This window comes from Acanthisitta chloris, unplaced genomic scaffold (assembly GCF_000695815.1).
Source record: "Acanthisitta chloris isolate BGI_N310 unplaced genomic scaffold, ASM69581v1 scaffold9308, whole genome shotgun sequence".
Taxonomy (NCBI): Eukaryota; Metazoa; Chordata; class Aves; order Passeriformes; family Acanthisittidae; genus Acanthisitta; species Acanthisitta chloris.
This window is the reverse complement of record NW_008686440.1, coordinates 32,834-45,332: the sequence shown is the minus strand read 5'-3', so window position 1 is coordinate 45,332 and position 12,499 is coordinate 32,834. Positions and strand designations below refer to the sequence as shown.

General features: G+C 40.8%; 1 protein-coding gene across 1 annotated transcript in view; it reads left to right on the top strand.

Moving 5' to 3' along the window:
- Positions 1–1,402: 1,402 nt before the first annotated feature.
- The window catches only part of DLEC1 (deleted in lung and esophageal cancer 1), a gene marked incomplete at its 5' end in the record, with an annotated part of 33,024 nt that continues 21,927 nt past the window's right edge, over positions 1,403–12,499 (top strand). The window contains 12 exons of the mRNA XM_009080129.1: positions 1,403–1,543; positions 3,249–3,405; positions 3,872–3,982; positions 5,044–5,207; positions 5,475–5,689; positions 5,929–6,010; positions 6,406–6,493; positions 7,293–7,463; positions 8,221–8,357; positions 9,243–9,335; positions 9,587–9,677; positions 11,003–11,165. Of these exons, the coding sequence (XP_009078377.1) occupies positions 1,403–1,543; positions 3,249–3,405; positions 3,872–3,982; positions 5,044–5,207; positions 5,475–5,689; positions 5,929–6,010; positions 6,406–6,493; positions 7,293–7,463; positions 8,221–8,357; positions 9,243–9,335; positions 9,587–9,677; positions 11,003–11,165 (1,613 nt within the window). The remainder of the gene's footprint in view (positions 1,544–3,248; positions 3,406–3,871; positions 3,983–5,043; positions 5,208–5,474; positions 5,690–5,928; positions 6,011–6,405; positions 6,494–7,292; positions 7,464–8,220; positions 8,358–9,242; positions 9,336–9,586; positions 9,678–11,002; positions 11,166–12,499) is intronic.

Sequence of the window (12,499 nt, the reverse complement as noted above, 5' to 3'; positions counted from 1 at the left end):
TTTACATATGGTTTTATTCAGGGTTTATTGAACAAATGCATATGCAACCTTTTACACAGATCTCTTGCAAACATCCTCACACACACCCTTCCTGCACACACAGACCCTCCTGGAACAGCCTCACACACATACACATACAGACCTGCACACACCAACCCTCCTGCAAACAGCCTCACAGTCCTGCACACAAACCCTTCTGCAATCATCCTCACACAAACACCTACACACAGACCCCCTGCAAACTGCCTCACACAGACAGACCCCTACACACACAGACCCTCCTGCAAACATCCTCACACACCCCCTCCCTGTACACACAGACTCCTTGCAAACATCCTCACACTCACACCCCCTGCACACACAGACCCCTTGCAAGCATCCTCACACTCACACACCTGCACACATAGACCCTTCTGCAATCAGCCTCACACACACACTCCTGCATACAGCCCCCCTATAAATTGCCTCACCCACAACCCCCCGCACACACACACAGACCCCTTGCAAAAAGACTCACACACACACTCCTGCACACACAGAGACACACACACTTGCACACAGGAGCCTTACAAACAGTCTCACACACACTCCTGCACACACACGGGCGTGCACAGATTCCTCCTGTAAACAGCCTCAGACACACACACACCTGCACACACAGACCCCTTGCAAACATCCTCACACACCCCTGCACACACAAACCCTCCTGCAAGCAGCTCCACACACACACACACCGACCCCTCTGCAAACAGCCTCACACCCACTCCTGCACACAGCCTCACACACACACACACACCTGCACACACAGACCCCTTGCAAACATCCTCACACACCCCTGCACACACAAACCCTCCTGCAAGCAGCTCCACACACACACACACCGACCCCTCTGCAAACAGCCTCACACCCACTCCTGCACACAGCCTCACACACACACACACCCCTGCACACACCCTGGGACACATGGACACACTCCCTGCACAAGGACACACACAGACACACACATATCCCCTGTACAGTGCTCGTATCTCCCCCACACACACATACCCCACTCACACAGCCCCACACAGCCCTGCACAAACTGTGACACACACACACTGTGTGCACAGATAACTGTGTCCACCACCATCACCCACAGGTACAGTCAGCACAGACACACCATCTGTGTGTCTGCACTGCCCTGTGTCCACACACACATGCACGTACTTACACACACACACACCTCCTCACCTCATCATTCACATGCACACATGCAGTATGTTCCCTTTCCAGGTGTTCCCAGCCCTTTCCTCCTACTTTGCCTCCTCTGTTTGCTAATTTCAGCCGCTTGCATGCACCCAGGGCTCTCTTCCCATCCTGTCTCAGGCTTTAAGCACTAAACAAGCTCATTTTCTTTCCTCAGGACATCTCCCACTTGCTGGCTAGCACCTCTGGAGACCTGTACACTGGAGATGTTTTCAAGGAGGACATGGAGACAAACGGGACCAAGTCCCAAGGAGGAAACAGTGTTTATGACCAGAGTTTTACAGAGGAGCTACAGAAGGTACAAGTGAAAACCAAGTCAGAGTTTAGAGCTCTTTCATTGCTACTTTGTAATTCTAGATCTTCTGTAAAATAAAACAAAAAGGTGTGTGCTGATCCTGAAACTGACATTCTAGTGGAAATTTACATGAGCTTCCCGCAAGTTAATATTCACATGATCCTTCATGATATTCTCAGCTCTGGGTGGCTTTTCAGACACAGGGTACAACCAGTAAAACCAGTAACCCTTTAAATGCCTATTGTACTGGCTGACAGCTTCTCCCTGCACCTGCTGGTCAGTGTGCCAGACTTCCAGTCTTGTCATCACTCCTACAGCTATTTTCAGTGCGTAAAAGTGGAGGCCAATGCTGGATGATTAGAACAACAGGTATTTTTTCTCTTTTGTGTCATCATACCCTCTCAAAAGTTATCAGAGATGAAAAAACATGGGTTTGTATTTCTTTTGAGTCATTTATATTGGTGGACACTGTATGTTCCAAGTAATAAATGGGAATACTTGCTCCCAAAATGGACTGCTTGAACTGACAGTATACGTCTGCAGCAGCTCAACTAGTCACTCAAGGCTCTCTGCATCATCAGAAAAGAAAAAAAAAAGGAAAAGAAAAGAAAAAAAAAGAAAAAGCCCAAGCACTTTCAGGGCACAATCCATCTGATCAATTTTAGGTGTCAACTTTAACATGGGTTGGAATTGTACCTTGTATTCCAGTGTTAGTGAAGGGATCCCAGAGTGAGCAGGAGAGGAAGAAGCATCTCATTTTATCTGAGATATATGCTATCCTTTTGATGGAAAAAAATTAGATAGAATTATTTAATGGAAATAGAAAATGTTTAACAGAATCATTTATTCTGGAAGTATCCAAGGCTGGGCTGGATGGGGCTTGAAACAACCTGGTCTAGTAGAAGGTGTCCCTACCCATGGCTGGGGGTTGGAACTAGATGATATTGAAGGTCCCTTCCACCCAAAACCATTCTGTGACTCTGTGATTTATTGAAGGAGACAAAAAACTAAACCTTGTAACACTGAAGTTGTATAGAAAGCTCTGTTGGGCTGCAGAGGCTCTTGAGGCCGATGCCTGTCAGTTTCTCTAGCTGGTGGTCTCTGTGCCTCTGCTAAATGCTCTCTATAACTCACATCAATACCTCTGAGGCAGGATTTATCTTTTTGAGTTGTGTTTACCACACTGGGCAGAGTGATCCAAAATACATCCGGAGGTGTAAAGCATCACTGTGGGGATATTTTTGCAATTTAGAAGCCACCCTAGTAACTAGAAGGGAATCACAGAATCATAAAATCACAGACTGGTTTGGGACTTAAAGATCATCTAGTCCCAGCCCCCTGCCGAGGACAGGGACACATTCCACTAGACCAGGTTTCTAGAAGATCTGTCTAATCTGACCTTTATGTTCACTAGGGACATTTACTTTAATTTAATTCCTACATTTATAGACAAAATACAGTGCAGCAGCTTCTGTCCCACAGAAGGAAAACCATGTTTCTCTTGTCCTGAGAGGGTCTCCTCAACTTGCACACATTTTTCTTGGGCTTTTACCCAGCACCAGTTCAATGATAGAAATGACAGTGTTGTAGCAGGTCAGTTTATGCTCATGAAGTAATGATGTTTTACCAGTCTGTTTAATCTCTAAGAGACAAATAGAAAACATTTATCTGTGACAAATTTCTCCATGTTCACCCATGCCTTTGGCAGCTTCTTGCTGAGTATGAGCGCCGATTGACAGAAGCTGACAAAGTAGAAGGGCACATCATTCACGCTCAGTGCCAAGCCAAAGCTGAAGAAGAAAGGGCCCTAAACCTGCTGGAGGCAGATGCAGGGGAACATTTCCACAAAATGGGGCTGCCACCAGGTGAGGATTCTGGCATGTCTCTCCCCGGTATGTGGTGTTCCTGGAGACCAGTTTGGGGTTGGCTTTACATCAACAGAGCAACTTTGAAGGATTTTGTGCAAAGATTCAGGTAGAATAACATCTGTTCAACACCGAGAAACTAAACAATCTGGTCATTTTCAAGGTATTGAACTTGCAATTAATGGGTTACCACCGAAGTATGACAAGCATACATACCTTGATATATAGCAGCAATGAACAGAAGGTAAATGTTTCTCCTGAGGCTGCATGACTTCATTTGAACAGAATTTAGAATTGTGGTGGTGTGTGTCCAACCTTGGGTTTTAAATACCAGATTATTCCTCTATCCAAAAATACAACAGGGATTAGTTATAAAAACATTTCCTTGGATTGATCAAGATGGTGTACCCTAAGGGGCTAATATTTTGCCTTTATTAATTGTCTTTTCTTTGTTTTACTGTTGCAGTGGCATCCTCTTTAAGGTGGATTGTGGATAACAAACTTCTCAGAAAACATAACTTAATCTGCCCTGAGGATTGCATCACTGTTAAATTACCTCTTACTAAAGCACCAAAAGGTAACTTTTAAACCAGAAAGTAATTTAGACTTTTTAGAACAACTCTGTAATTGAAGCATTGGAGGATGTAGCAGGTCTGAGTGTATTTTTCCTAGTTTTCTGCCAAAGAAGCAGGGACTCTCAGCATAAAATTCCACTAAAATTCCATCAAAGGCGCATTCTCAAAATGTAATTGATAAAATCAAAATTACTGAGTGCCTAAATATGATATTTTGTGGTGTTTGCAAATTTGTTTACAGTTCTATCATCGGACACAGAAACTATATTAGTGGGTTCTCTGCCTCTATCCAATTCATTAGTACAAAAGCCACAACTGCATGTTGTATACAGAGAAGAGAAGTGGTTATAGACAAGTAAAAACTGTTTGCAGTGAAATAAAATTGTATTCTTTATTTTGGGTTTAACATTTTCCATTTCTGGAAATATATCACTTTTATTTGCAAATGAAGATCAGTAAGAAAAATCTTTTGGGCAATCTCAAGGCTTCTTTACTCATTTTACTCACGTGAGTCAAGGTGAAAGGCTTGACTCTTGTTAAAATGAAATTTTTTAGTCAAGTCAAAACAAACTTCTCTGAGTTATCAACTGAGTCACAAATTCCAAGATTTGGCATTTGTTTCTTTCCACTATACTTCCAAACGTAGTGAAAAGTCTCACATCCCAGTTTCCCTAAGGTGGCAATTTTGTTGTCTAACTTTAGGAACATGGGACTAGATGGTACTTCCTATTTTTGTCAGTTTTCTGACTGTCATAAATCGATCATATGGATCTTTTTGTAAAATAATGGGACATTCTATGTCCCACTGGTAAGACTAACATAGTGTTCTGAGAGAAGTAGAACTGTCTTTGTATATAGCTTGTTTAATTAGTATTTCTAAAAGCTTTCTTAGTAAAGCTCGAAGCTTTGTGCAAAACAAATTATATATGTAAATTAAATTCTAGAGGATTTAAAATATATTTTTACCATCAACAAGATTTAAAATAAATTCATACACCTATGCTCAGACTCAATGCTCATTCATGTTTTTCTCTTACATAATTTTTTTTTCTTTGAATTGCAGGGAAATCAGAACCTGGGTACTTGAAAGAGACATTTAGTTTTAAGCGGCACATTTCTTCAGGCTCACTGGACCAGATTATATACCTGCCTGATAGTCTGACAAGTGTGTCTTCACCTCTGCCCTCAACTGCAGACTCCAGCCACCAGAGTAAAAAGGTGAGTAAGGTACATTTTGCAAGTTTATTTGGTTTAGTCTGTCAGAACTGTAAGACCTGTTGCTGTTCCTGTAACACAGGGTGAATATAAATCCATTGCTGATTGGGTTCCAGTACTTCATTTATTTGTTCTATTAAAAAAAAGAGAAATACCGTATTTATATATGAATTTCCAGTGCTATATAGCTTTTATCAGACATGTAAGTTTCCACCTTTCTCATCATCTTTAAAATTGCCTTGTTTAATTTTGCACCATGTTCCCTTTGTTTTTTCAAAGAAAACTAAAGCCCCACAGAAACCAGCCTGGAAAGAGAGTAAGTTCCAAGCAGAGGGAGTGAGTGAGTACCGTGCCAGACTTGAGAAAAGGCAGAATTACTTGAAGAACCCACGCTTTTTCCCACCAAATACTCTTCAGGGAGGCAATTCTCTTGTCATTTCGCAAGAAAAAGTGGAACAAACCACAGCCAGAAGAAAAGCAGAAGGCACCAGAGGGTATGCAATACACACAGTTTCTCAGTTTTGAGTTGGAAAACACAGAGCTCCACTATTGAAATACTGGATTTATACTTAGATATTTTGAGCTAAATGTCTTGTATAGTCTCTTAGGATTCAAAGTGTGTCTGTATGGCATTTTGGGTTTTGCCAAAGGATGCATTTTGCAATTTCTCATTTTATCAGTATTTAGAGAACTAGGCAGTAAGATAATGTCTCCTTCTTTTTTAATCTTTCAGTGTTGCCTCATTTGTTCCTGTGTTTCTTGCCAACCCACCTGCTGTTCTGTTTTCTTATTCTGAAGTTGGGCAGGTTTATGAGGTGAGAACTGACTTCTTTGTAGGAAGTTAATTCTACCACTGAGAAGCATTATACAGTATCATGATATACAGATTTCACCCAGTCTTTTGTCTTTGTGCATTTTAACAAATGAGTTTATTCTTAGTATTGAATTTATGACTCTTTAGCTTCCTGGAAGATACTCTTTCACACTTGTCACTGACACGCAAACCAATGAACACTAAATGGACCCTTTTCAGCCTCTGCTTTGTTTTGGTAGTATCTGATTCAGTTCTTATTAAATAAACTGAGTTTTTGGGTTGGTTGTGATGATGAATTAGATACTACTAGCAGTAGCAATATTACTAGGGCATTGCAAACATTATAATGAGTGATGATAAATACAATGGAGTATTTTATTTCCTTTTTAAATGAAGATGACTCTAGAGCTAAAGAACATCACTTCAACAAGTCATCATTTAAGAGTTATCCCCCCCTGCTCTTCAGTATTTTCCATTGGGCCAGGTAAGGGTTCTTTTTACTGCCTTGTAGATGTTAACACATAAGAAATCTAATTTATCTGCTTGAACAAATATTTTTCAGAGATGTTCTATTTAGTCCTGTTACCCATAGTGCTTAGTTCTTTAGAAACTGAAGGCTGACTTAGGTCTTTAGGACCATTCACACCCAACTTGTAAGCAGATTCCAATGGCCTAATGAGGAATTCAAGAAAACTAACTAACATTAAAGTGCCTCAAGTTAGATTGAGATGTATCCATGGAATACCTAGGCTGAGTTTTATCCAAAATTCTTCTAGGAACAGACATAGTTTCCACTGAAAAAATCCGGGAAAGGGGGCAAGAAGAAACACACTTCAGTTGCAGTAAGAAAGGGCAGGTTAGAGGAAAGTTAAGGAAAAAAACCTTTCCTACAGTAGGATAGCAGGCACTGGGGTAGATAGATTGCCTAAGGGGAATGTGGTATCCCAGTCACACTGGAGGAATATTTGGGTGCCCCCATGTAAGCCTTGTTTTCATGTGGCAGAGGAAGACTGGGTAAGGTCTCTAGGTTTCTTCTCACTGTTTTCTGCAGTTCTGAGAAGCATATTTCAGACAAAAAATTCTGTGAGTTCCCTGGAAGACATGCACATACACAGATTGCACTGCCAGGCCCCTCGTGCTCATCCCTTTTAATCAGCTTTACTTAGGCAAGAAATGGGGGGAGTATACAGGAACCTTTCCAGAGGGAGATGTGATCATAAATACTAGTGCCAACTTCAAGAGGTTTTAATTTTTTTAATTCCCTGCATTTTTTTTCCCCCAAGGAAAATTTCCAGGAAAGGGAGGAATGATAGCTCCTGGGATGGCATGCCAGTATACAGTCCAATTTATTCCTGAGTATCTAGAAGATTATGAAGATCATATATTAGTGGAGACTCTATCAGAACCTCTTCTGATCCCGATCCAAGCTAAAAGATCACTTCCAGTGTTAGCATGTCAGTAATGTCCAAATCTTAAATTTCTCTAAAGTTACATGGACTTGGTTTGGGTTTTTTTTTTCATTTGACTGTCTCCAATTTTGTGTCACAAAACAATGTGGAAAAAATTGTCTATGCAGTTTCCACATTTTGATGTCAATCTTATTTTCACTCATCATAGATTTATTAGATATTAAAATGTAAACCTGTCAAATTTTTCCTCCATTATTTGTTCTTGGTGCATTAAGCTCTTTTGTGTTTTGTATTAGAGTGAGTAAGAGCCATTTTTCTGGGTTTGTGTTTGGTTGATTCCTGAACTCTCAACTGTAATTACTGATCCTAAATATTATGGAATTATGATTTAATTATAACTGTTTAATGCTATTAATATTAATGAAATGCTACATTCATTATATATGGGTGTGATATATCTGCACCTCTCATATATCTAACCTCAACTGTAACAACCAGGTTTACTTATGCAAAAATGTGCTTTGATTTTTTTTTAATTCACCATTCCTGTTATACTGAGCTTTTAAAAAACATCATTTTACCTTTTAAAATTCAATAGTCTTTAAGTAGGAAGCCCCACTAAAGTGTAAGATGAGTGCAGAAATATACACCTCACGTTGTCCAACTTCCAAGTGGAAAGAACTCAAAGGGTTTTAGGGTTGCAGCACGTGGAATATCCACATGCAGTAACGTCTGTAAAGAGTTATTTAAGGAGCAGCCTTCACTGTCTCTGCAGTCTGATTTTCTGCATTACTCATTGCAGTGCCTCACATTATAGACTGTGGTTCCTGCCTTGTTGGAGGAATAAAAGCAACAACAATTTTGTGCAGAAATGAGGGAATTAGGACTGAGAAGTTCTGTATAATGCCGAAGAATGCCTGGCCACCTCCTAATTCCAGGGTGAGTGATGAAGGGAATCACTGGTATGGTATAGGTGCCCTGGTGTGAAGGCCTTCTGAGCTAGTCATGTTGCATTAGCACAGAATTCATAAGGCCTTGCTGGAGACATCTGTACTGTGCCATTCCATCAGGGATTCACATTTATCCTCGAGGCCAGTCTTGCTGGATGTCTGTACCTTCTTCTTGTGCTCTGGCTTGACTCTGGAAGAAGTTGTCTTGCTCAGGGGTGAGGTAAACTGAGGTATAGATCAGGGCTTGAACTTTAACCTCACCCTCAAAGCAATCAGTTCTAGCATTGTCTGAGCTAATTTCTTCATGCTCCTCACTAAAGATATCCCTTACTGATCTTACTGTATCTGTACACACAGCATGACACTCCAGTTCTGCTCTGTCTTTAGTTTCCCATCACAAAGCAGGGTCTAAATGAAACAGACAAAGAAGATAAGATGTGACAGGTAGATTGGTATTACCAGTGCTGGAGAAAAGGCTGTGGGATAGCTGATGGGCCAGGTTGTCCCTCCTGAAATTCTTCTCTGCTCCAACTCACAGTGAGTCTTAAGCATGGAGAAACAGACAGAGCCCCTGTGCTCAGGCAGAACTGTTCTGCTGTGAACATGAATATTAGGGCTCCTGACACTGTCATTTGTCTCTGGAGACAGAACTTTCCCTTCTCCTTTCACCAAGGTAACTATAAAGCAAGAAGCACTTTTTCTAATTAAGCCATATACATAAAACACATTCTTTCAAAATATACTTAAAAAGTTATAGGAAGAGGTAAAACAAAGATGTTGTAGTATCCTGCCTGTTTCAGGTAGCCCTGTATTTTAAAAACAACAATCTGATCAATTTAGTTCATTAACCTTTTTTTTTCTTTTAATACCTTAGGCTGTTACCACTGTTGATTTTGTGATACAAGATCCTTTTGGGATTCAGCCTGCTGTTTTGGAGCTAGCTCCAGGGCAGAGTACAGCAGTAGAGGTTAGTACCAACTGCTAGAGGAAGTATTTGTACTTTAACAAACACATTAGCAAAGAAGATCATTTTAGATGACCTTGGCTGGACCTTGCAAACTTGGGTTTGTGTGAGCAAAAATGACACTGATTGTTTCTTGCAAATGTAAGATTTAATTGCTAATGACTAAAACTGTCTTTTAGTGAATATTTACAAATTGAAGTGTATTACTTCCTGGAGAGAGTTACAGACATTGCTATTTCCCTTCTCTCTTTCAGGTAATGTTTTTCCCTTCTTTGCCAGAAGACTCACAGCAAACATACACCGTTGTGTGTGACAATTGTCGAGTCAGTGATGTTACAGTCACAGGTTTGTTTCCAGCACCTTTCAGAGTTTGCATTTCTAACACTGTAGATGTTCGAATAATGTGAGTGGTGGTTGATGGTAACATTTTATGTCATTGGATTAAGAAAATACGGTGTCCCTTGGTGATGCTAAATGCTAAGCATTTGATATTATTATTGTTATTGTTATTATTATTCTACCCTAGTGTATGAAATACATGGGATTCAGAAAACACTGAGCTCTTAACCCACCATAGCTAAAAATCCAAATGTCAAAAGAAGATGGGCTGAGAGAGCTAGGGTTGTTCAGCCTGAAGAAGGACAGGTTCTGGGGAGACCTTAGAGCCCCTTCCAGTACCTAAAGGCACTACAAGAGATCTGGAGAGGGACTTTGTACAAGGCCATGGAGTGATGGGACAAGGGGGAATGGCTTTAAACTGACAGAGGGCAGAGTTAGCTTGGAAATTAGAAAGGAATTCTTCCGTGTGAGGGTGGTGAGGCACTGGCACAGGTTGCCCAGAGAAGCTGTGGCTGCTCCATCCCTGGAAGTGTTCCAGGCCAGGTTGGATGGGGGTCTGAGCAACCTGGTCTAGTGGAAGGTGTCTGTGCCCATGGGAGGGGGGTGAAAATAGGTGCTTTTGAAGGTTCCTTCCAACCCAAGCCATTCCATGATTCTATGAAAATGTCACCAAGTATCGGAAAAGAAAATCTGCTGCCAGGTGCAATTCCTTTCTTGGACCTTTCTGTCAATAAGATAACATGACAAACTATAAAAACCATCAGCTGTAACAGGGAAGAAATCAAGCAAATTTGGGGCACATCTTAGATGAGGGTATTCAGGAGAGGGAGGCAGTCTTTGGGTTAGCTAATGAAACCAGCTGAAATTCTTATAAGTGTCAGTGCTTGTCCTGTAATGTGAATGCTGTAACATTATGCTTGACTTGTAGTCTATGGAATCACTTTATCATAGGTGTTTCCCTTTGGATTACTTAATAGTGCATTTGTTGGTTACTTATTTTAATATACTGCTCAAAACATCTGGGAGCCACATTGCCATCCACTGCAAACACCCTGCTCACTTCAGTGAAATGGTGCAGGTGTCAGTGAGCTGAGGTTGTGGCCCTGAAATCCAGTCTGTGAAATTCATGAAGAGAAAGTCTCTATTGATACAGGTTCATAAATAAAGGACATCAGGAAAAGGTTGTGCAATTAACACACTGGAGTTATGAAACTTGAGGAAACTCCAGATGTAATCAGTAATCGCCATTACTGACATTTTGCTGTTAATTAGTGATATGAACTATGTTAGTAGTCAGATGGTAAACAATAACACCTAATTATTTCTTCAAGGGGTTGGAGAGCTGGTTGCTGTGGAGCTTCTGTCCGTCACGGGTGGAGAAAGCAAACCTGAACTGGGTGAAGTTACTGATGTAACAGCACAGCATCTCATACGGTTTGACCCCCAAAACCCACACACCACCGAGAGGAAGAAACTGGTTATAAGAAACTCTACGTATGTAGCCACTACTAATAGGGCAATGCTCTGCAGTCTGGGCATTCTGGTAGGGTTCTCATCTGTGATGCTGTGCCTCTCTAAAGCTGGAGAAAGCTTCCTGCACTTCATGAATTTGGTGCAGCAGCTTTGCTTCTTTTTGCCTTGTTGTTTAGTAATTAAGGTTTGAGTATACACTTGTAAGAGCAGGAACATTATACATAGACCAAACATTATGGCAACCATTAGCCAAGGCTGATATATTTGCTTCAGTAGAGATAAATCTACACCTCCAAAAGATTAATAAATGTGGATGGTTACAGGAAATATTTATCGGGTGATCCAGGTAGATTTATCTAACTTTACATGGCTACAATATATACATGTGCAACTGAGCTAAGCACCCTGTACTCTTTTCTTTTCATAGTGCAGGGAACTAGATGCTTCCAAGGATGCAATTCTGACTGTTGATATCTCCCACAGACCAAGACATAACACATGCTGGTCCCCACTGGGAGCCCAGTGTAATTAATTCATATTAAAACTCACATGATTCCTATTTTTTTGTCCTAACAGATTGAAATATAATCTCAATTTTGAAGCCGAGAAATATGTCCCTATGGACAATTATGTTGTACTGAACATAGTGGCATCCTGATTTTGCTCAAAATCAGTCAGGCATTGATAGAAGTACATTAATGTGTGTGATTGCAGTAGTTAGAGGCTGCAATGAGGAGATCAGTCCTGATTTTAGCTACATTAATGTAAATTGCTACTTGCTACAGTGAATTTCTGGCAGTTTGTTTTGTGGCCTGAAAATCACACATGCATCATGCCAGAACTGACTGCTGTTTGGGTAAAGAAAGAGTGATTCAGTGAACTGGATGCTGTAAACTGACAAAGGATGCAACTATGCCAGTTTCCACATTTTCTCTGTGCTGTAATCACACCAGCAGCTCCTGCACATCTGGTGTCAGCATTTGTATAAAACAAAGCTGACCAGGCTGAGAGTGAACTCCTTAGAAGCAGAAAAGAGAAATCTTTCTACTGCTACAGAAAACAATACAAGAAATTGTAAATGTCCAGGTTTGTCAGTGATCCTTTCAAATTCCAGTGTCCTTCCTCCCCTTAGTAAGGCAAAGTTTTTGAGGTCAGCATGAGCAAGGTTTTAAAACCCATGAAGACATTCCATGGAATACACTTGTGCTGAAGCAACCTAGTTAAGCAACTTTTTCTGGATTACAGATAATGGCAGAGCCATGGCTATAATTTTAGCTGAAGCCATTGTGTTTGTTGACATGCTAAAGACCACATCATGCACTTGGATTAAATTCAGAATGTGATGTGGATCATCA